Consider the following 24,698-nt stretch of genomic DNA (forward strand, 5'->3'; position numbering starts at 1 on the left):
CTTCTCTATTATGGTATTAGTACTTAGACCATCAACATGGCAACTAGCGGCACCCACAGCTGTGAGAAACACGCTAACTAATGAATGAAAAAGAAATGCTAACTAAAAAAAAGCAAGTTGAAAGCTAAGTGAAAGTGAAAGTCGCTCAGTCGTGTCCGACTCTTTGCGACCCCATGGGCTATACAGTCCATGGAATTCTCCAGGCCAGAATACTGGAGTGGGTAGCCTTTCTCTTCTCCAGGGGATCTTCCCAACCCAGGGATTGAACCCAGGTCTCCTGCATTGCAGGCAGATTCTTTACCCGCTGAGCCACAAGTGAAAGCTAAGAATGGGTGGCAAAAATCCAAAAGAATATTAGTATAGCTAGTATACATACTATTAGTATAGCTAGTATATATAATATTAGTATAAACTAGCTAAGTCATTTTTAGCCCAGTCACTATATTATAAAAACCAATAACCATTAGAATTAAAAAGTGCACTCCAGTTTACTGCTTGTAAAGAAAGACTGACATTTAAAGTTATTTGGAAAAAGTAGTCGAGACTAACTTACTGGTAATTTTGTCGATTTAAAAACAGAAGGACTGGAGACAGTTTGTTCATGGAGATTAGAATAATCACCAGGACTTTCAAAAGGATTTAAAACAGGAATCCTTCCTGGAGTTTCAGGTGTTATTTGCATTTTTGATTCTTTGACATCTCCCATAGCACAGGGGAAAAACTAAAAAGAAATCATAAGTATATATAATAAAAGTACAAAGTTTCACAACATTCATTTTGACAACGAAAATGTATTCAACAAAGGTTGTTTAGTCTTCAGGTGGAGTCCAACTTTTTTCCGACCCCATGGAGTACAGCCCACCAGGCTCCTCTGTTCATGGGATTTCCCAGGCAAGAATGTTAGAATGGGTTGTCATTTCCTTCTCCAGGGGATCTCTCCCATCTAGGGATCGAATGCGCGCGACTCTTGACATTGGCAAGCGGATTCTTTACTTCAGAACCACCAGGGAAGCCCCATTACCAAACATACATTTCACAAAAAGAATTAACTCAAAACCTAGGCTCCTGGGGCTTTTTTGTAGTTTACACAAGTGTGATGCTCTAAATAATCTTGGAAGCTAGAAGGGTAAAGTATTAGTGACAGAATTTTGCAGGAGAAGTGACTTCTTCAAAAAAGTCAACTGGCTTGTAAGTAGCACTCAACTGAATGTGAATGAGTTGAGGTCCCCCTTTCGGGATAAACTAAACGTTCCAAAAGGCACAAAACCTTTTCCTGCTACAGAACAGTAGACCTACAGCTTTTTATTCATTATCTCAAGTCTGTAAACAAACACTTTGCACATAATTCCAACAGCCCAGCAATTACCCAAGAAACTGCAGTTACTAAACAGTTATTTATAGCACCAGCAACTCAATCGACATGAGTTTGAGCAAACTCCAGGAGATGATGAAAGATAGGGAATCCTGGCGTGCTGCAATCCACGGGGGTCCCAAAGGGACCGGAGATTTCCTCCGGTCTGAGCGACAGAACAACAGCAAATAAGAGACGAGGAAATCTCCGGTCCCTTTGTGCATAGGTGCCTGTCTTGCCCTTTAGCCCCCATCAGAAAAGAAACGACTGATTAGGGCCACGAAATTAACCGCTTTGGGGTGCCTCTTCTCCAACACTCTTAGGCAAAGGCTAAGACCCCCACCCTCCCACGATGGAAGCGAGACTACATTATTTCCCGTTGCGGGGGGGTACAACTAGAGAAAAGAACCCACTCCACGGAAGGGTGACGTGTAGCTAGCCTCCTCGGGTGACGGGCAAAGGAGGACACTGACGCCGGTGTCATTCCCATCCCTACTCGATCACTCTTTCCTGGGCCCCCCTGTTCCGCACCCACTCCCCGGCAGCTCTCATTCATTCCGAGGCGAGCGTGCAGCTGCTTCAGAGCAGGGCAAAGGGAGTTCTCCAACTCGAGACAGGAGGAAAGGCCAGGAACCACAAAGAACATACCTAGTTGTGTGTATAAAAAGGAAGCCCCCCTACAAAGCGGCTCCAGGGCGCTCCCGACGGCGCCGGGCAAGCTTCCACGACAGGCACAGACTCTTTAACTCCCCTCTTCCGCGCTGTCTCCGGCCAACCAAGGCCCGGGCCCTGTGCGCGACTGGCCAATCGCGTCGTACCGCTGTCCGCGAACCAGCCAATCGCAGCGAGGCCGCGTAGGAAATTCGAACGGCAACTCCTCGCTTCGCGTTCCGCCCAGAGTATCGCGGCTCCAAATTCAAATCAACGCAGCCCCACGCTGGCGCTCCGCGCGAGGGGGGCGGGGCCTGGCCGGCGTGAGCCGGGAACGCGCCGCGTGATTGCCCAGGAGAAAGGAAGGCGCTCCAGTTCCGGGTCAGGCCCTCGGCCCGCCTCCCTCGGCCTCCGCCATGGCCGGCAGCAGTGGCGCCGGGTCGGCGGCGGCGGCAGCGAATCTGAATGCGGTGAGGGAGACCATGGACAGTGAGTGCCCGTTTCGCCGCCTTTTCCATGCCTCTGCTCCCCGGAGCCAAGGCCCTGGGGCCCACGAGGACCTCAGGTCCGCTTCCTGCCCCGGTCGGAGTCTTTGGCGATCGACCCTCCAGGGCCGCGGAGCTGACGGCCCCATCCTCGGAGAGCCGTCTCCGTTGCTGCGTAGTTTGTCGCGCGCTCGGCGTTGCGGCCGCACGTCAGCCCGGCGCGCGCCTGGCCCCACCCGCCCCAGCCCCGAGCGCCGCCCGATTCCCGCCCCGAGTGCTCGTGTCGCGCCCTCTCCCGCGCCCAGCCCCCGCGACCTGCCTCGCGCGAGCTCAGGCCACGCCTGGGCCCCGCTCCGCGCCGGTTCCCCGCGCCCCTTCTCCTGCGCCGGCCGCGCGCGCCCTGCGCGCCCCGCGCGCCGCTTCCGGTGAGGGCAGCGCCTCCGAAGCACCCCAGACTGTGAGCTCCTTGCGGCCAGTGGCTTCCTGCGTTTGGTCAGCGCTCCATCCCTCCTTGCACCTTGCGCTGCAGCAGGAGCGTGTTAAATACCTTCCCCGTGAAGAAACAGGTTGCACTTTAATCAGAGTTGCCCCCGTTTGGTCCTGGAGCCGGTGATTCCGGTATCCGGAGACCGTGGGCGTATTTACCTGTTTTGCAGCAGGGAAGCACGCAGGTAAAAACTGCCCGCAAGTAATAGGGGAAAAAAGTGTCTTGGAGTTATCCTCGCTCTCCTTTCTATTGCCGGCTCTGCCACTTTATAGCCGTGATGTAGGCTTGGACAAGTCATTTAAACATCTTTGAGCCTGCTTTTTTTTTTAACCCCCGTAAAACAAGATTGCTACCTCGTGCTGCCTGAGTGCTAAGTCGCTTCAGTTATGTCCGACTCTTTGCGGCCCCATGGACTGTAACCCGCCAGGCTCATCTGTCCATGGGATTCTTCGCTCAAGAATACCGGAGTGGTTTGGGTTGCCAGGCCCTCTTCCAGAGGATCTTCTCAGCCAGGGATCGAACCCAGGTCTCGTGCATTGGAGGCATATTCTTTACCGTCTGAGCCAGGAGGGAAGCCCAATACTACCTCCTAGGATTATTGTAAATATTTAAATAAGATACCCTGATAAAGGTATCTCGAAGGTGACCATTAACAGGTGGTTCTTGCACTGTTTTTGTGTATAAACATCATTCCACGACCCCTTTTGTTGTCCCCATTTGCCTGCATCTGTATATATGTCTGATGTTAAATTTGGTTTTTGCATTTTCCAAGGGATACCCACATGAACTGCTGTCTCTTTCAAACCGTAAAATTCTCATTAAGCAGTGTCAGCCTTCATGTCCTATCTCTGGCCCCTTCACTGTAGGCCCCACTACCTATTAGAGCCCCTTCTTTATGGGGACTTGTGATAAAGCTTATGACTTTGCACTCACTGCTGCGCCGCTTTTCAAAGATTTTTTTTTTTTTATTAACAGAGCCTTTGCATCTAATTTTTTGCTCAGTATCTGCTTTTGTCTTTTTCTGAAAAATAGAATTTTGTTAATACCATATTCAGCCTATTTTCCCATCCTTCTTGAAATAGCAGAGCTTATTAGTTTTATTTTGTAAGTGGATTTGCATACATAGAAACTAGTGTACACCATTATTGTCTTACATCTTTGCTTGGAAGCCAGTGTGGTTTCTGAACAGTATGAAGTGTATTTGAAGCCTGACTTCTAGTCAGTTTTCTTATATTAACTGTTCCTTATTACATGGGCAGAGGATTCCATTTGAACAGAAAGCCCGCATTTTCTCTCGGATGAAACTACTGATACAGAAATGAGAGCTGATCGTTTTTATTGGGTGCATCATCAAGGTTTTCACTGACAGAACTGAAGATTATAGTGTTAGAATATGAAAAAGTGAAGAAAGACCAGATTATTTTTTCTCAACCAACACTGGCTGAGAGAGAGTGCAAAATAGAGAACACTGCTCCTCTATACATTGGAGAAGGAAATGGCAACCCACTCCAGTGTTCTTGCCTGGAGAATCCCAGGGACGGCGGAGCCTGGTCGGCTGCCGTCTATGAGGTCGCACAGAGTTGGACAGGACTGAGGCGACTTGGCGGCGGCGGCGGCTCCTCTATACACCGTGTGTCCCCAAATCAGAAGGTAAAAAGGAAGGCCCCAGGTTGGCATTGTATCAACATCTGTTAAATGTGGCGGTTAGGTCCTGTCGTGTCCATTCGAACTCGCTGCTATCATGCCACGCGTGCATGATCAGTCAGTCTTGTCCAACTCTTTGCTGTTCCATGAACTGTAGCCTTCCAGACTTGTCTATCCGTGGGATTTCCCAGGCAAGAGTAATGAAGTGGGTTGCCATTTTCCTCCTCCAGGGGATCTTCCCAACCCAGGGATCAAACTGACATTTCCTGAATCATAATTGAGTGAGTCCAAAACAGTCAGTCAAAATGTGTAGTTTTGCAAAGTTAATGAAAATATTTTCCAGGCTGTCTCTAATGATTGAGGCACAAAGAGAAACATAGTGACACTTTCACTGTTAAGAACTGACCATACACTCAACTGAAAAAGTCCTCAATGCAGTCGTTTAATAATCCCACCTTTCTCCACTCTCATTGCCAGAAATAGAACTTTTAACTTGCCCAAGGGACTGGGCTGACCCACATAAGCACCAGTATTTTTTGAAATTCTGTTAGTGTGGAGTTTCCACGTATTTAAATCTATCCATGAGACCCAAACTGAAGTGTTCAAAACTTTTTGAGTCTGACATCGCTGCTTCAAGATCTCATATTTCTCATCCTCTTCCTCCCTCCCTCCCATCAGTATTAGAGTCAGCTAAGTGATTTAATATTTTAATTAATATCAGATGATTTGCAAGGGTTATAAAATTGAGCTATGAACATTTGTAATTTTATTGTGAAAATGAAAGCATTTTGATAAAGATACTTTAGACAGGGGAGGAAGTGGTGGACTTTGTTATTTATCTGCACAGATCACTGAAAGAAACCTGATTGATCCTGGCCAGATTTAGTGTAGGGTCTGTTGCATAAGGGGCTTCCCTGGTGACTCAGTGGTAGAGAATCTGCCTGGCAAGCCGGAGACTGGGGTTTGATCCCTGGGTCAGGAAGATGACCTGGAGAAAGAAATGGTAGCCTGCTCTAGTATTGTTGCTTAGGAAATCCCATGGACAGGAGCCTGGCAGGCTACAGTCCATGGTGTCGCAGAGAGTTGGACACAACTGAGCAACTAAGCAGCAGCAGCAACATCCTCTTGTATACTTTAAATCATCTTCTGGTTATTTATAATTCCTAATAAATGGGAATGCTGTGTTAAAGGTTGCCTGCACATACATGCCAAACTCAAGTTTTGCTTTTGCGAACTTTCTGGAATTTTTTTTCCCAAATATTTTCAATCCACAGTTGACTTGTATCAAGTTGTAAACTAGGAAAAGGAGTGAAGAGAGTCCACAGTGTGCAGGGCAGTGTCAGTGAAGCAAGCGTATAACCCATGCTCCCACCATCAATCCCCTTGCTTACTCGTGTGAGGTCTCCCCTGTCTCTCTCCTTCACTAAGCTTCTTCAGTTCTTCACTCATCTCAGATTTGACCGTTTGTATTAAAGTCTTCTGTCCATGCCACCTACCAGTCTCCATAATTGCCATAACTTATCTGGACTCCTCCCTGGGTCTTATGCTGGGAAGAACTTGGTCAATGAGACTGAAAGGCTATGTAAAGACAGTGTAATTAAGGGGGATAAATGGTTGTGAAATATGAGATGAGGCAGACATGAGAATATACTAAGGCCCTATTGAACATTTGAGAACTCTGGGAAGCTACTACATTTAAAACAGGAATGTGACAAGATCAGATATTTTTATTTTATTTTTTTAAGATTTTGCCTTCAAGGCTGCAGTGCAGTGGCCGGATGGGAGTAACTCAGGCAAAACCCAGCAGACACCTTGAGTTGAGCAGGAGTTTAGGGTCCAGGGAGACCAAGGCAGGCAGAGTTTTTAAGACAGTGCCTGAGAGGAAAGAACCTGCACCTAGAGAGAATTCTGGAGGTCCATGGAATGTTCTCCCTGAGGTATTCAGCACGGCATCAATCAGTGTGCAAGGAAGGTACCCCAGAAAGACACCAAAGGATCAAATTGTTTCTAGATAACACTATCTCATTACAAAGCTTGAGAATATGTACAGAAATACAAAACTGTCGAACACCCAGCACAGTAAATTCACAATGTCTGGCATCCAGTCAAAAATTATTAGGTATGCAAAAACAGAAGAATGTGACCGATAATAAGAAAATTTTAATCTGTTAAAACTGACCCACAGTTGATACAGATGTTAGGATTAGCAGGTGAAAACATTAGAACGGTACTCCATGTGTTCAGAAGGTTAAGTATAGGAATGGAAGAGAAGTTTTTTTAAACAAATTGAACTTCTCAAGATGAATATAAAGTATGAAAAAGTGGAACAGGCCCATATCACAAAAATCATGAATATTATGAAAGTTTTCAAAAGGACTTAGACTGAAATTAAAGGATGGCTTAGTATTGTTCATGTGTCGGTTCATCCCAAAATAAAGTGTCATTTTCATACAGTTCATATCAAAATCCAAATGGTATATTACTAAGCAGTTCTACTTCTAGGAATTTTTTCTGATAAAATTAAGTTCCTATGTACAGGTATTTGTCACAGTATTATTTTCATCAGGGAAACATGAGACCCACATAACAAAATAGCAGAGCAGTTAAGTAATGTATGTTATTTCCTTAAAATGGAGTATTGCATGAATGATTAAATTACATTGTAAGAGAATGCTAAAAAGTGGGAAAATGTTCAGAATAATCTTGACTGTGATATGTAAATTTTAGATAGATACTAAATGAGTAGTAGAATATAAACCAAGATACAGAAAAGTTATGTGGAGGGAAGTTGTAAATTTATTTGTAAGTTTCTAGAGCTAAGTAAGGGCAAGTATAACATGTCAGTTTCCAAATCTAGGAATGCTGTGCTGTTCTTTGGTGTTATGCAATATTATATGAATTAAAAACAGAAGTATTCATGTGCATTTTTAAAATGTTACAAGATTTTATTCTTAAAATTTTCTTTTTTTTTTCCAGTCCTACTTGAGATTTCAAGAATTTTGAATACTGGATTAGATATGGAAACTCTGTCTATATGTGTGCGGCTTTGTGAACAAGGAATTAACCCAGAAGCTTTATCATCAGTTATTAAGGAACTTCGCAAGGCCACAGAAGCCTTAAAGGTAGAGAGTCATATGTTCACTCACTCTGAATGAAAATGCTTTTGTTTAGAAAACAATTAATGCTGAAATTTTATGTGAATGATTCTAAACAAGGTTAAACTAATATCTGTCATCATCAGGAGAAATTCTGAAGGCCAGGATCTCAGTAGTGTGTGTTCAGATCACAAAATTCTCTATCTGAACCATTTTGTCTTTTTGTAAAAGTCTCTGATTATGTTTAGAATTCTGCTTGTGTTGTGGATGATACTGTTTCTGCCCCCCCAAAAAAAAGATATGCTTAAGTGTGTAATACCTGTGAATATACCATGTTTGAAAATAGTGTATCTGCTGCTGCTGCTAAGTCACTTCAGTCGTGTCCGACTCTGTGTGACCCCATAGACGGAAGCCCACCAGGCTCCCCTGTCCCTGGGATTCTCCAGGCAAGAACACTGGAGTGGGTTGCCATTTCCTTCTCTGCAGGTATAATCAAATTGACATGAGATCATAATGGGTTAATGGCCAATGTCCTTATAAAGACAAGGGAAATTTGGACACAGATATACAAAGCACATACCGTGTGAGGACACAGAGGGGATGCTGTGTGATGACAGAGGCAGAGAGTGGAGTGATGGCATTTACAAGACAAAGAAGGCCAAGGATTGTTGGCAGCCTCCAGAAGGTAAGAGGCAGGGAAGGATACTCTACTAGAGCCTTCAGAGGGAAGGACAGTCCTGCTGATACCTTGATTTTGGACTTCTGCCTCTAGAACTATTAGAGAATAATTTTCTGTTGTTGTAAGCTACCCAATTGATAGTACTTGGTTATGGCAACCCTAGAAATTTAAATTTAGTACTGGAAGGTGGAGTGCTGCTGTAAGAAATACATAAAAATGTGGATGTGACTTTGGAATTGGGTAATAGATAGAAATTGGAAAGTTTTAGGATGCTGGATAGTAAAAGTATGGCCTTAAAGACTTCGTAGAATGATAGACATTAAAGGTGATTCTAGTGAGAGCTCAGAAAGAAAAGAGTATCAGTCATCTCAGAGAATACGTCTATCATTATGAATAGAATCTTGTTAGAAATATGAATGTGAAAGGTGCCTCTGTGAAGTCTCAGACAGAAATGAACAACCTCGGGTGTTGGACCCTGGAGGAAAGGCCATCCTCGGTATAAAGAGCACTCAGCTGAATTATATTCCGCTGTTGGAAGGAAAATAAAACTTGTAAGCAATGACTTGGATATTTAGCTAAGGAAATTTCCAAAGCATAGAAAGTGGGGCCTGATTTCTCCTTACTGCTTATGGTAAAATGTAAGGGGAATAGGAAATTGAGGAAGGAATAAGTAAAAAGAAACCAGCACTCACTTTGGGAAGCTCTCAGCCTACCCAGATAGATCTCTGGAAAGAAGGCCAAGAGTGTAGCTAGATAACCTTTTGGTGAAGAGATTAGGTTGTGTGACTCAGATGCAGTGAACATCTCAGTACAAAATCAGTCCAGCTTGAACTTAAAGGGATGAAGAAAGGCTGTCATACTTCCGGGGTTCTATAGGCGGCTGATGGAGCTGTTAGTGTGTGCACATCCCTGAAGGAAAGGGAAGGGTAGCCCAGAGGCCAAGAACTGCTGAGGCCAGTTGGCTGTGTTGCCAGCGTGGACCCAGAGGACCACCTTTTTTCAAATTCACATTAACCACCTTTTAATTCCTGAGATTGAAACAGGAAAGGTGTTGTGTTCCCTTTCTTGCTTGCACACACTCTTATTTAAAGTCTCACGTGATTTTATTTCCATATTTATGTAACACTCACATGAACACTGAAGTTAGTCCCTCTTAAAACTTGTCCAAGGATGAAGTGACTTTTCCTCTACCTTTTTGTCTTTCCTTTGAGAAGACACGCACTTTACCCATCTCAGATTAAGTTAGTCTCTGATAAGTTCCAATAATCTGGGTCATTGGTTATGTGCTTTTTAAAACTTTTATTTTTATTATTAAATCTAACACCAAAAGGTAAACGAGGTACATTTATAGAGCAAAAATACAGAGTATCATAAATACAGAGTATCTGTACAGTTCTCATTGTCGTCACCCTAGACGTTCCCTCATGCTCCCCATCACTAGCCTCTTTCCTGTTCCCCGTTCCAATCACTGCTGTTCTAATTTTTATGATAGAGACTTTTAACATTTTCACTAAGCATGGATCTCCAAACACCAGTTTAATTTTGTAAAAAATTTTTTAACTTGCTGTAAGTAAGATTTTACAGCACAGTTTCTTTTCCCACTGAGTTTTTTCATCTGACATTATTTTCGTGAGGTTCCTTGCTGTTGAATGTAGCTGTAGTGCATTCCTTTTCACTGTAATAATCATGTTTCATTATACAAATATAGTATTTTTTATTTATCCTTTCTACTATGAATGGATATTAGGTTGCTCCCTGTCCAGAGCTATCACGAACATTCTGCTCTGAGCTTAGTTGTCTGTGTCTTCTGATACGTGTATGTGGGCATTTCTGTTGAGTGTGTATCTGGAACTAGAATTGCTGAATCATAGCTTATGTGTATCTTCAACTTGAAGAGTTAAGGGCAGACTTTACTACAGTGGTTATATTAATTTGTATTCCCACCAGCAGCAAATGAATTTCCCTTGCTTCTCATCTTTGTCTATACTTATTATTGTGAGTGTCTTTAATTTTAGTCATTCTGGTAGGTGTGTTTGGATTTCTCCTTGTATATTAGCATTTCTATGAGTACCAGTGAGATCAAATGAATTTTTTTTTTAATTTTTTTTTTTTGGCCATTTTCTTTTGTGAAATATCTTTTCATGTAGTTTACCCATTTTTCTGGATTATCTGTCCTTTTCTTCTTTGGGGTTAGTCTTTGTTTAAATATTTTGGAAATGAACTTTGCACGTAAGGCTTCTAATCAGAATTTTGAATTAATTATGAAAACTATTCAAATTATCTATTTCTTTTTTTAAATGTATTTTTTAATTGGAGGATAGTTGCTTTACAATTGTGTAGGCTGGTTGGATGGCATCACCGACTCAATGGACATGGGTTTGAGTGGACTCTGGGAGTTGGTGATAGACAGGGAGGCCTGGTGTGCTGCGGTTCACGAGGTCGCAAAGATTTGGACACAACTGAGCGACTGAACTGAGGCCTCTTCCATACAAAGCTTGAATCAGCCACAAATACACACAAGTCCCCTCCCTCTTGAACCACCCACCCACCTCCCACCCCATCACAGAGCTCCAAGTTGAGCTCCCTGTGTTGTCCAGCAACTTCTATTTCTCTTTTAACTCAACAACTGTTGCTTTCATATGAGAGAAAAAAAAATAACTAGTTAATACAGTAAGAATAGCTAGTATTTGCTCTACTTTTGCTAAACTCTGCACTAAGAACTCTCCCTGCATTGTTTCCTTTATAGTCAATGTAAGGATGTTTACTACGGCTACTAGTAATGGTTTACCCCTAAGGAAACTGAAGTTGTGGTGGCTAACTTACTTCTCCCAAGACTTACAGTTAAGTGGTTGAGCTAGGATTTGAGCTCTGACCTTCTGACATCAGAGTTGTTAACTGCTAAGTTTCTGCCTACGGTAAGTTCTAAAAAATATCTGAGCCTGCTATTTAAAAAAGCATGAAATGATTAGAACCAAACCAGTGGACTGGAGCCCAAGTACCTTCCCTGGCTTGATACTGTCTCATACATAACCCTGTTTTTAAAAATAAGAGGTATCATAGCCTTTTGTAAGTAAATTTCTGAAATTTCAGTGGAAGAGGATTTATTTAATATACATCTTCCACAACCACAAAAATTTTTGTTCAGCTTTGCTGGAGTTTGAAAGAGAATAGTGAGGCAGAATAGCAAGAGATTTTTGTATTAATGCAGATTGACTGATGTGAAGGAACCGGAGACAAGTAACCTAGCTGGAAAAGTAGGGGAAGACAACATAGCTTCTTAGAATAAAAACCAAGGTATTAGGAGATTCAGAAGTGCCTGTTTAACATAACTTTTTCAGCTTTGATGTACTGGTCATTCCACATCCAGTGGATTATAATGAACTCTGAAGGCAAAGTCCGTGCAGTAACTCCCCTACATAGCAGACTTTCAAGTTGTGAACGTCAGGTGTGAGTGAAATTGCAGCTTGCCCTCTGCCTCCTGTTGCTGACCACCCTTCAGCTCTACCATCTCCCACATCCTCTCCCTCACCATAAGTAACTCTTCTTGCCTGTTCACTCAATGCCATTCCCTATATGCCAGCCATTGTCCTGTACAAGGGACTGCACTGTTAGATTCAAAATGTTTATTTTTTTGTTTGTTTTTTACGTATTATTTGTGTGAAAAGTATTATAAACCTAAAATACAGTTATACAGTTATAATAATACTATTATAAGCCTATAGTACTTTACTATATTGTGTTGGTTGGGTACCTAGGCTAATTTTGTTGGACTTATGAACAAATTGGACACTCTCAGAAAGAACTCACTTGCATGTAGGGGACTTACTACAATTAAGTTGAACAAAAATCAGAAAGTGTTGCCCATTTGAATGGAAAATCAATCTCATATACACACAAAGCCTCTTAAAACGCATTTCTCCCATAATCTAAAATTGGTATACCTGACTGTTTCTAAAACTAGGTAGGGGAAGAGAGCGTGAAAAGTTTCCAGTAAAGAAGAAATGTTCATTAGAACTTTTTCTCGAAAGTAATATTTGAAATCTATTCAAGTTGTATAAAAGTGATACATGTTGGTAATTTTTAAATATTTAGAAAATACAAAGAAGAAAATAAAAATCATCAAGATCACCAGTAGATAACCACTGATAATATTTGGTTAACATCATCTTAGCTGGTGTCATGCTGCTTTGAAAACAGAAATATTATAGTTAATCTCATTGAATTGAAAAATGAATAAACTTCCTCAGGTTGATTCTCTGCAGATCAAAGTCTGTTCTCTCCTAACTGCTCCCGCTGGGTCTGGGTTGGGAGCCGGTTGGTTCGGAACTGCACTCGGCCACACCTGTCTTCTCTTGACCGTCTTCCCCTGCCCCAGCCTCACTGCCTTAACACGCGTAGGTTCTCTCTTGTGTGTGGTTGCTGCTCATGAGTTTTTTCCCACATGTTTTTTGTTTATTTCTCTTAGTGTGATAAATAGAGTAAGGAGAAACTCTTCTTGCTGCATTGTATTATCTTTACCTAGAAATCCTAGTGATTAGAATTTAATTGTTTGGTACTCATCTCTGTTTCAGACCATGTACAATATAAATCAAGGATGTGATGAAATGTTGCAAGGAATTGTTGATCTGAAACGTAGTTTTTTCTTCTGTTCTTAAATGTGAAGAAAATTATAATAATTTTACTCATTATTTTGTTTTTCTCTTTCAGATCTTTTAGATTTGTATATAGGTATTGTATTTTATATGTATCCATATATGTGTGTGTGTATTATAGTAAAAGCAGCTAGTTGTGTGTCACCCAGATAGATAAATTTCTTAACAGTGGTAGACAGATTGCCTTATGTTTATTTGCCACAGCATAAGTAGAATTGTTAATCACGTGTACTTCTTTTAAAAATAGATTTTATTTTTATGAATGTTACTTTTATCAACACAATTTTTGTGTTGTCTCCTCAGTGCTAGTGTGTGTTGGCAGTCATTTATAGATTCTGATTTCAGAAATTGTGGGCAAAACTCATTTTCCCCTATTTTCTACTTTCTTGCCATGGTACCTTGAATTATACACTATTGGTGACTTCAGACACACTAAGCCTTGTGTTTTCTTTTGAAGCTGTCCTGGACTATCACTGATATCTTAGAGTATGTGATGTATCTCTTCACTGCAGCATGAGGACATTGGTGCTGTAGAATTTGTAGTTGGCAGAGAAATGAGGGATGAAGTAAGTCCCATGTCCCCACCCATCCTCACAAAGGAGGGAATAAACTTGGGCAATGGAAAGTTTGGAGAGAAGACCTCTGATGTGGGTCTTCCCCAGAACTGCTGTGTATACACTTTTGGAGTCTTTAATGACTGTCCGGAAACTGTATGAGTTTCTAGGATGCCATTGCTGTCTTCCTTTCAACTGGAAAGTAGTTCTGCACACATTTAACATGAATGCTGTACAAGGTTGATGGCTTGCCTAATTCAAATGAAAAGACATGTTGCATTGTATCTTGGAGGGGAACCTCTAAAATTAGTATGAAAATGAGATCAGGGAGAAGACTGCTTAAAGGGTCATAAGAACCTATAAGGGTGGAAAGAAGTAAGAAGCCTTTTTGAAAAGGGGGCAATTTTTGTTCAAACTAGGTTCTAATTCTTGTGACTAGTAAACCCAAGAAGAGAAAGATGAACAACCACCTATATAGAAGAACCTGGGAGGTTCTGTTGACAAGAATGTTTCATATTTAGTTATCTACAACTTTCCCAGTATCTTAAGGAATTTCCTTGAAGGACCTCTGAACTTAGACTGAATATTTAAAAACAAGTTTTAATTAGGAAGTTGAAATGTAAATGAATTGAGTTTACCATGTACTTGTAAGATTAAACTTATTTAAATTCAACATTTCCATATTTGGCCTTGAGAAATTGCTTGTTTAAATCCTGTCTTTTAGAAATTCATATAAAATAATTTTCTGATGAATGATAATGGTGTCTGGAAATTTCTACAGAATAATCAGGGACAGGGTAACGGATGGTGGTTTAGGTAAAGCTGTATTAGCCATGTATTCATTATTCCTCTTTTGCCTTTTTTTTTTCCTTTGCGTTACTGCATAACAGAAAGGTCTTTTTCAATTCCCTTTTCGCACTGTAACAAAACATACAGAAACAAACTAATAAAGACTGTGGATGAGGACTTCTGTAAGTTAACTTCTCAAGTAGTGCTTGCTATATTTTTACATTAACTGTTATTTAGGATTGTATAGCAATTTGGACTTCCCATGTGGTGCAGTGGTAAAAACTTCACCTGCCAATGCAGGAGACTCAAGAGAGGTGGGTTCAATCCCTGGGTTGAGAAGATCCCCTGGAGTGGGAAATGGCAACCCACTCCAGTACTCTTGCCTGGAAGATTCCATGGACAGAGGAGCTTGGCGGGCTGCAGTCCATGGGGGTCACAAAAAGTTGGACACAACTGAGTGACTGAGCACAAATACAGTAATTTTCTACTGTTGGCCTAGCAGTCAGTCCAAATGGTAGTTCTAATAATGTACTGCAAAAAGTGAAAACTACTGCATCATGCTGATAAAAGTGCTTTGCTATATGTGGGGGAAGAGTTGTTTGTTAATGACAGTGCAATATTGACAAATTTATTTCCATGGTATTTCCCCCCCCCCCGCCATGATTTTGTTATACTGAATCATACTTTCTTGTTCTAGGCTGCTGAAAATATGACAAACTGACTTTCTGAAGAAATCCTGATGGGCTAAGTCAAGCTGTGTAAGAAGATTGAAGATTGCATTGTAGTCAAGAACGTACAATGAAATCACTGCATGTAGCAACGTGGAAACATTGTTCTTTTTAAAAGAATTATAAATAAAACCATAGCTTTATAAATCAGTGGAAAGTGGCTTACAGAGAAAACTATCAGTTGTGTTTACATCACATCTTTTATTTTTTTTTCTTTAACCACTCTAATGCTTTGGCATTGCTGTGTTCATATTTATGTATTCCTAATTTATAGCTCTGATAGCTTTAATTTTCTAAGCAGTCTGTCTATCAGATGTGCACATCTGCCGTGCCTGGGTGAACTATAGTGGAACCCATCAGCAGTAATGTTGTAGTTAAGACTTGTTGACATTTCCATTATAAACTTAAATTTTGAATTGTTTATGCAAAATAACTGTGGATTTATGTTGTATTAGGCTGAAAGTTGACAGAATTTCCGCTTCCATGTGTGAATTTTTGATTTAGATTCATTATGCATATCAGAATCTTGTTTTTTATAAGAACATGGAAAACGTGTTGTTAATCTGCTCTTTAACAAAGAATATTTCTTTTTTAAACATAAAGTTTGAGTGGCAGTTAATAGTGTGACCCAGATCATATTAATATTGATTGAAAAGTAAAACTTTCAGAAAACTTAGATTTTAAAGGTAATGACGGTGCTTAGCTTAGTATTATTTGTCATTTGATTGATTTAAATTTAGGGAAGATATTAATTGAGAATGTTTTTCTCAGTTTTTAATTCATAATGAAACAATTCCAACATGAAAAGTCTTTTTACTTTTGTTAAATAAAAATAATTTGAGTGCTTACTTAATAAAATACCTTGAGTGGTTATCTAGTAAATCACCAAACAGGTGGTGACATTCAGTAAATAATGTTAATATTTCTGAAGGAATAAAGGTTTCCAGTCATTAAACAAAAAATAATAACGTTTTCTGCATCAGGAATTCTGAATATGCCTTTCTAAGATCGTTTTTGTGTGTCATTATTTTTACCCTGTAAGTTTTAACTAGTTGAGGTGATGGTTCAAAATAGAGTTTAGAAAACTTAGGATAATATGGTTTCTGTTACTCTAACAGAATCCCCATGAACTATTTTTTCCCAAGACTACTACAAATTGAATCTGATTTTTTAAGATTGTGTTAGCTTTCCAGTTAAATGATAGTACAAGCATATATTCTTTGGTAGCATATTTTGTTCTTCAAACAAACTAAAGTGATTTTCATAAGGCTTAATAATAAGCCTTTAATGGTAACCTTCTGTTCTATCTTAAAAATCTAGTCTTTTGACCACTTTGACTTTTGAATGGTGGCATCTTTACCAAGTACACTGAACGTCTGTTACGGGGAGAACAGTTTGGGAGACAATAAAGGTTTTGATTATAAGTCATCTATATGATTAAAAAACATTGCAAATACTGCATGTTGTTACTTATATAAAATCAGAAAACACTCTTGTCAAGCTCCAAAATTTGTATATACTTTTAGGTCATAAGAGTTAATAGTTTTATTTATAACTTTGTAGATTATGTTATTTATGTATGAAACAAAGCAGGGAAATATATTGAGAAGGAGTTCTGTTTACAGAAGACTTTAATGTGTTACATTTCTTAAATGTAAACATGTATTTTAATGCATACTGAAGTAATGCTTAAGGAAACCAAACAAAGTAATGATACAGTTGCATTGTTGTGCATGTTGTCAGTGTCCAAAATAAAACCATTTTAGTGATATCAGCCTGTACTTCTGATTTAAAGTATGTTTCTGTGAATTGAACTTGTGTTTCTATAAGTATTTGGTAAATATTTAGATGCTTTTTTGGAGAGGGATATGGCAACCCACTCCAGTATTCTTGCCTGGAGAATCCTGTGGGCAGAGGAGCCGGGTGGGCTGCTCTCCATAGGGTCTCATAGAGTCGGACACGACTGAAGCGACTTAGCATGCATACATCATTGGAGAAGGAAATGGCAACCCACTCCAGAATTCTTGCCTGGAGAATTCCAGGGACAGAGGATGCTTTTTAGTTACGTGTAGTTGAAGACTGTTTAAAGGTAGGCTTTATAATTTACAGTTGAAAATTAGGCTTGAGGTAGTAAAATGAAATACTTTTCCCCTGGTATGTAAAAGGCCACAGCTATAACATTTACCCAGGCTTGAAAACAAATTTGGTGTTTCGACAATATGAGGTTATGTTTTTCTGTATTTGAAATAAAAGCGTTCCATAGTGGACAATATGAAACTTCCATGTTTCAAACATACTGTATGTTTTTAAACATATTTAAGCTAATTAAAGTTTAGTCTCACACTGGCCACATTTTTTGTTGTAGGACAATGTACACAACATAAAACTTCACATTTAAACCATTTGTACAGTTCAGTGACATTAAGAATATTCACTTTTAACACCTTCCTCGACAATAGAGCCCAAATCTTTTCAGTCATGGTTTAAGTGACAGTTGGGATCTCTGTTAGGAAACTTTGGGCTGAATTGTGTTTCCCTAAATCCTGTGTTGAAACAGTAACCTCTGGTTACTCTAGAGTGTGATTAGGGTAAGAGCCTTGAAAGAGGTGAGTAAGTTACACATGGGTCTTTAGGGTGAGAACTAACCCACATTGACTGCCATCCTGTGTGGACACACTGGCAGCAGGGCTGCATTACAGAAGAAACCCTGTGAGGACACAAGAAGGCAGCCATCTACCAGCCGAGGAAAGGGGCCTAAGACGACAAGCCAGCCAACAACTCGATCTTGAACTTCCACCCTTCAGAACTGTGAGGAAATGTCTGTTTAAGCCATCCGGTCGCAACTGTAACAGACCAGTAAAGAAATATAAAATGCTGTTACCAACAAAGCGTTGTAGTGAGTCTAAAGCAAAGCTAAACAAACTGGGAAGATAAAATAGGCTTTTTTTTTTTTTAACCTAAGCCTTGATGGCTGCCTTATCCCATGTTGAAGAGGAACCCTATGTTTAGTCCTGCTTAGGAACTCAGCTGAAAATAGCCAGCCATCTGAGAAACCTGAATCCGAAAGAATAGTTTTGGTTGGTGATAGTTCCCAGTACATGGTCCCTGTGGTTTTAAAGACTGGTACAATTTAATATTATCATTTAAATTAAGAGGAATCTGGGAAAGGGCTTTTTTGAGACAGAAATGTGTATTTCACTAGTACTGAGACCATATAAAGGAATAGAAATTGAACTATTTACATGAAGGCAGCTTGAAGAGTCTCAAGTGGACAGTATTCCTGAGAAACCAAGATGGTAACCCACTGGATTAGGACCTCACAGAAGAAAATAGATTACTAAAAGTGCTTTGATATTTACCAGTGGAAAGTGTATATTTACACCAACTCCATCCAAACGGAGTTGGATTTTCTTTGCATAACAAAAGTAGAAGATGGACTTTTCTAAAGACTTCACTTAAATCACTGCTATGCTTAGTCAACTCAGTCGTGTCCGACTCTTGTGACCCTATGGACGGTAGCCCGCCAGGCTACTCTGTCCATGGGGATTCTCCAGGCAAGAATACTGGAGTAGGTTGCCATGCCTTGCTCCAGGGGATCTTCCCAACCCATGGGTGGAACCCAGGTCTACCTACCGCATTGCAAGTGGATTCTTTAATGTCTGAGCCACCAGGGAAGCCCACGAATACTGGAGTGGGTAACCTATCTCTTCTCCAAGGGATCTTGCCGACCCAGGAGTCGAACTGGGGTCTCCTGCATTGCAGGTGGATTCTTTACCAGTTGAGCTACCAGGGAAGCCTGAAACATTTTAAAATATAAAATGATTATATGTATTTTCCTGGTGGCTCAGATGGTAAACCGTCTGCCTGCAGTGCAGAAGATCTGGGTTCGATCATTGAGTTGGGAAGATCCCCTGGAATAGGAAATAGCAACCCACTCCAGTATTCTTGCCTAGAAAATTCCATGGACATAGTCTGCCGGGCTACAGTCCAGAGGATCAAAAAGAATCCGACACACTGAGTGACTAACACGTTTCAAAAAGCAGATGCTGTATTTGCATAAATTGCTCAGATGAAATCATTGAGATAAAGAACAGGAGAGAACAGGATTTGTAAGCCAAGGGAGAATGCAAGTAGCCTAGAAAAAGATCTTATTTGTACATTTTTGGCATAAAGTGAGTATAAAGATATCAAAAGCTTGAGGAGTTTCCAGAAAACCGTGAGTCCCCTCCATTATATGCACCTTGCTGAGGTCAGGTCCACACCACTTCCCTCATGGGGATGTCTTACTTGGGATACGCTGATAAGTTAAACTACACGAAGTTTCTATGGAATTTTAAATTTAATGAAATTCCTAATACTTGTACAAAGAGAAAGCAAACAGAAATAGAGTGTTAGAAAAGAACCTAGTGTGGTGTATAGGCACAGAGTAGCCTATAGAAGTGGGTTATAGAATCCATAGACGTAGGTTATTACTGAAATGGAAAGTTATATTTAGGTGGGGTGGGAGTAGACTGGAAAGACAGGATGAACCAGATTATGAACATCCCTGAATTTACATTCCTGAACAACTTCCATCTTCATTCCATAGGCATCAGAGAAAGGAAGAGACAGGGTGGAGGAATTTGCGAGTGAAGTGCAGGATGAGACCAGAAGCAGGCGCTGGTTAGGAGGCTGTGACAGGAGACAGTAACACAGGCCTAAGGCTCAAGTCGGTAGATTCAAGAGACAATAAAGAAAAAGACACATGAAATTTAGTGGTACATTAGGAGGAATATGATTGCAGCCATGAAATTAAAAGACGCTTACTCCTTGGAAGGAAAGTTATGACCAACCTAGATAGCATATTAAAAAGCAGAGACATTGCCAACCAAGGTCCGTCTAGTCAAGGCTATGGTTTTTCCCGTGGTCATGTATGGATGTGAGAGTTGGATTGTGAAGAAAGCTGATCGCCGAAGAATTGATGCTTTTGAACTGTGGTGCTAGAGAAGCCTCTTGAGAGTCCCTTGGACTGCAAGGAGATCCAACCAGTCCATTCTAAAGGAGATCGATCCTGGGTGTTCTTTGGAAGGACTGATGCTAAAGCTGAAACTCCAATACCTTGGCCACCTCATGCAATGAGTTGACTCACTGGAAAAGACTCTGATGCTGGGAGGGATTGGGGGCAGGAGGAGAAGGGGACGACAGAGAATGAGATGGCTGGATGGCATCACCGACTCGATGGACATGAGTTTGAGTGAACTCTGGGAGTTGGTGATGGACAGGGAGGCCTGGCGTGCTGTGATTCTTGGGGTCGCAAAGAGTCGGACACAACTGAGCGACTGAACTGAACTAACTGAACTGAGGAGGAATATAGAAAAGAAACTAAAGGAACTGAATTCTCTATCACCCACCCAGGGATTGAACCCGTGCCCACTGCAGTACAGAGTTTTAACCACTGGACCACCAGGGAATTCCCAGTGACTTGAATTTTTAACCTGAGTAGCAAAGAGAATGATTTATCAATAAATGAAAATCAGAGAGGGAATATTTTTTCCAGAAAAATGAGTTTTATTTTAGGAATATCGTATTGAACATATGTATGAAATCTCATCCTTGCCTACCTCCCAATCCCCATACTGATACCTTTTTTTCCTATAGCATTTATCCTCTAATGCAGTTTACTTAGTTATAATATTTACTGACTACTCTCTGTCTTCTTCTACCTGAAGAAGCTCCAGAAGGGCAGGGATTTGGGGGGTTCTGTTCAGTGATATATCTCAAGCATCTTGAACTGGTACACAGTAAGTGCTCAATAAACATGTTAGCTGAAAGCATTGGTAGACTCAGCACCCAAGAAACAATATCCACCATGTGCTTGAAAAATAATGACTAACACACGTGGAGAACCTGTTCCATGTAAAACATTGCTTGACTTGTCTCAAATTGTTACTGGAGGAGATTGCATCATCCCATCATTGCAGGTAGGGGCTTTCCAGATGGCGCTAGTTGTAAAGAACCTGCGTGCCAGTACAGGAGACCTAAGAGACACAGGTTCAATCCCTGGGTCGGGGAGATCCCCTGGAGGAAATGACAACCCGCTCCAGTATTATTGTCTGGAGACTCACCATGGACAGAGGAGCTTGGTGGGTTACAGTCCATGGAATCGTAAAAGTTGGACATGACTTAGCAACTAAACCACCACCACCACATCATTGCAGGTAAGGAAATTAAGGCACAGATGGTAAAGAGCTTAATCAGGAAAGTGGCAGAGCCAGGATTCCAACCCAGGTGAACTGACTATAGAGCCCACACACCATGTGCCACTCACTATCCATCACCATCTTGGGTGTAGAGACAACACGGGAGGGGCTGAAAGAGGCTGGAAATCAGATGCCTGACAGTATTAGCTGAAACGGTAAGCAGATGCTGGGAATATAACAAAAGATTAATGATAGTTGCTTACCTTCTCCAGGGTTCTTTTCCTAACCAGCGTGCTATGGATGATGCTAATGGGTTTGTGAACTTTTTTGACATCTTTGCAGATCTACATTATTGCCTTTCAATAACAGGTTAAAAACATTCATTTTTCAGAAATACTGTCCTTGGAAATCCCATTTTTAACAATAACAACAAAAATCTCTTAGGAAATTCACTATTGAACTTATATACACCAGGTATTTTAAGTGTGTAAAAAAAAAAGAAAAGGTACATTTGACAGCCCTGAAGCCTCAGGAAGTCTACCTCTTAACTAATAATGCTTTGTTAGAATAGAGCAGAAAACTGGGGTCTCTTGTGGGTCCCCAGGAACTAAATGGAAATTCTGGAGTGTTACATCATAAGTGGTCACATTATCACCTCCAGCTACTGAAAACAATAGATCGCCAGATGCACACTTGTAAAGTTACATCCAACCTTTTGAAGAGATTGTTCTGGTAATTCTGTTTTCAAGAGCGAATGTTAGAAAACTATTTCACATGTTAAATATTTTAGACAGTCTACTTGCTCTCCTATCAGTAAGCGTCCTTTCTGTTGTAACAGCTACAGTTTATACTTGAATATGCCTATCAATATATGTTGAAATACCTAAATAAACTAGTGTACATTTTAAAAAAAACAAATATGAAATATCTAATTCTCATTGAAGCGGAAAGTCCCAGTTGTCCAAATAATTTAAATACCACCCACTTCTATTTCACACCTTTTTAGCACCAGAAGAAAACTGAAACTATGTGACTGCTCCAGAAGGAAACAATTTCTGTTTTCTTTCATTCTAGTTTGTATGTGTAGTCAAAAGATGTCTGAAGCCCACCAGGAAAACAACAGCGGAAACTGACCTGCTGGTGGGGAGATCATTATATGTCTTAAAAGGTAAATGATTCAACAAGGATAAATGGTAGCACAGGGAACTACATTCAATACGTTGTAATAACCTATAATGGAAATGAATCTGAAGAAGAATACATATATATGTATATATATATAAACATATATATATGTATAAAACTGAACCTTATACACCTGAAACAATGTAAATCAACTATACTTCAGTTTTTTTATAAAAAGGTAAATGATCATGTTTCAGCAGTTCAGTAAACTGGTATGTTATGGACACAATTACACTTCTTTGGGCCTGTTATTGTTTTTGTTCAATCACTAAGTTATGTCTGACTCTTTGCGAGCCCGTGGACGGTAGCACACCAGGCTTCCCTGTCCTTTACAATCTCCCAGATTTTGCTCAAATTCATGTCCATTGAGTTGGCAATGCCATCTCATCCTCTGCCTCTTCTCGTTTGGCCTCAATCTTTCCCAGCATCAGCATCTTTTCCAACGAGTTGGCTCTTGGCATCAGGTGGCCAAAATATTGGAGCTTCAGCATCCGTCCTTCCAATAAATATTTAGGGTTGATTTCCTTTAGAATTGACAGGTTTGATTTCCTTGCAGTCCAATGGGCTCAAAACTCTTAACAGACACTCTTCTCCAGCACCACAATTCAAAAACATCTGTTCTTCGGTGTTCATCTTTCTTTATGGTCCAACTCTCACGTCAATACATGACTACTGGAAAAATTATAGCTTTGACTAAATGGACCTTTGTCGTCAGAGTGATGCCTCTGTTTTTTAATATGCTGTCTGGGTTTGTCACAGCTTTCCTTCCATGGAGAAAGCATCTTTTAATTTCATGGCTGCAGTCATCATCATCAATAATTTTGGAACCCAAGAAGATAAAATTTGTCACTGCTTCCACTTTTTCCTCTTCTATTTGCCATGAAGTAATTGCCAACAAAGGTCCGTCTAGTCAAGGCTATGGTTCTTCCAGTGGTCACGTATGGATGTGAGAGTTGGATGTGAAGAAAGCTGATCACCGAAGAATTGATGTTCTTGAACTGTGGTGTTGGAGAAGACTCTTGACTGCAAGGAGTTGGACTGCAAGGAGTTCCAACCAGTCCATCCTAAAGGAGATCAGTCCTGGGTGTTCATTGGAAGGACTGATGCTGAAGCTGAAACTCCAATACTTTGGCCACCTCATGCGAAGAGTTGACTCATTGGAAAAGACCCTGATGCTGGAAGGGGTTGGGGGCAGGAGGAGAAGGGGACGACAGAGGATGAGATGACTGGATGGCATCACTGACTCGATGACATGAGTTTGAGTGAACTCTGGGAGTTGGTGATAGACAGGGAGGCCTGGCGTGCTGTGATTCATGGGGTCACAAATAGTCGGACACAACTGAGTGACTGAACTGAACTGACTGAATGAGACCAGATGCTGTGATCTTAGTTTTTCGAATGTTGAGTTTTAAGCCAGATGAAAAGCCAGTGAAAACACTCTCCTCTTTCACCCTCATCAAGAGACTCTTTGGTTCCTCTTCATTTTCAGCCTTAGAGTGGTATCATCTGCATATCTGAGGTTACTGACCTTTCTCCTGGTAATCTTGATTCCTGCTTGTGTTTCATCCAGTCTGGCATTTTGCATGATGTACTCTGCATATAAGTTAAATAAGCAGTGTGACAATATACAGCCTTGTCATACTCCTTTCCCAATTTTGAACCAGTTTGTTGTTTCATGTCTGGTTCTAACTGCTGCTTCTTGACCTGATTATGGGTTTATCAGGAGACATGTAAGGTGGTCTGGTATTCCCATCTCTTTAAGAATTTTCCACACTTTGTTGTGATCCACATAGTCAAAGGCTTTAGTGTAGTCAATGAAGCAGAAGTAGATGTTTTTTTTTGGAATTCCCTTGCTTTCTCTATGATCCAATGAATACTGGCAATTTGATTTCTGGTTCTTCTTCTTTTTCTAAATCCAGATTGTACATCTGGAAGTTCTCGGTTCACGTGCTGCTGAAGCCTAACTTGAAGGATTTTGAGCATAACCTTACTAGTATGCGAAAAGAGTGTAACTGTATGGTAGTTTGAACATTCTTTGGCATTCCCTTTTTTTGCAATCAGAATGAAAACTGACCTTTTCCAGTCCTGTGGCTGCTGCTGAGTTTTCCAAACTTGCTGACGTATTGAATGCAGCACTTTAACAGCCTCATCTTTTAGGATTTAAATAGCTCAGCTGGAATTCCATCACCTCCACTAGTTTTGTTCATAGTGATGCTTCC

General features: G+C 40.7%; 2 protein-coding genes across 2 annotated transcripts in view; one reads left to right on the forward strand and one right to left on the reverse strand.

Annotated features, from left to right (window-relative positions):
* The window catches only part of BORA (BORA aurora kinase A activator), a 32,646-nt gene extending 30,519 nt beyond the window's left edge, over positions 1-2,127 (reverse strand). The window contains exons 1-2 of the mRNA XM_055426449.2: positions 2,000-2,127; positions 554-721 (exon numbers count right to left, since the gene is read on the reverse strand). Of these exons, the coding sequence (XP_055282424.2) occupies positions 554-706 (153 nt within the window). The 5' untranslated portion in view covers positions 707-721; positions 2,000-2,127. The remainder of the gene's footprint in view (positions 1-553; positions 722-1,999) is intronic.
* A 206-nt stretch (positions 2,128-2,333) lies between these two features.
* On the forward strand, positions 2,334-16,889 carry MZT1 (mitotic spindle organizing protein 1). The gene is made up of 3 exons (XM_088842678.1): positions 2,334-2,491; positions 7,595-7,740; positions 15,085-16,889. The coding sequence occupies exons 1-3, from the start codon at positions 2,419-2,421 to the stop codon at positions 15,106-15,108; spliced, it is 243 nt and encodes an 80-aa protein (XP_088698804.1). The 5' UTR covers positions 2,334-2,418; the 3' UTR covers positions 15,109-16,889.
* Positions 16,890-24,698: the final 7,809 nt, after the last annotated feature.

This window comes from Moschus berezovskii, chromosome 13 (genome assembly GCF_049115385.1).
Source record: "Moschus berezovskii isolate FMDL1 chromosome 13, NW_MosBer_1.0, whole genome shotgun sequence".
Taxonomy (NCBI): Eukaryota; Metazoa; Chordata; class Mammalia; order Artiodactyla; family Moschidae; genus Moschus; species Moschus berezovskii.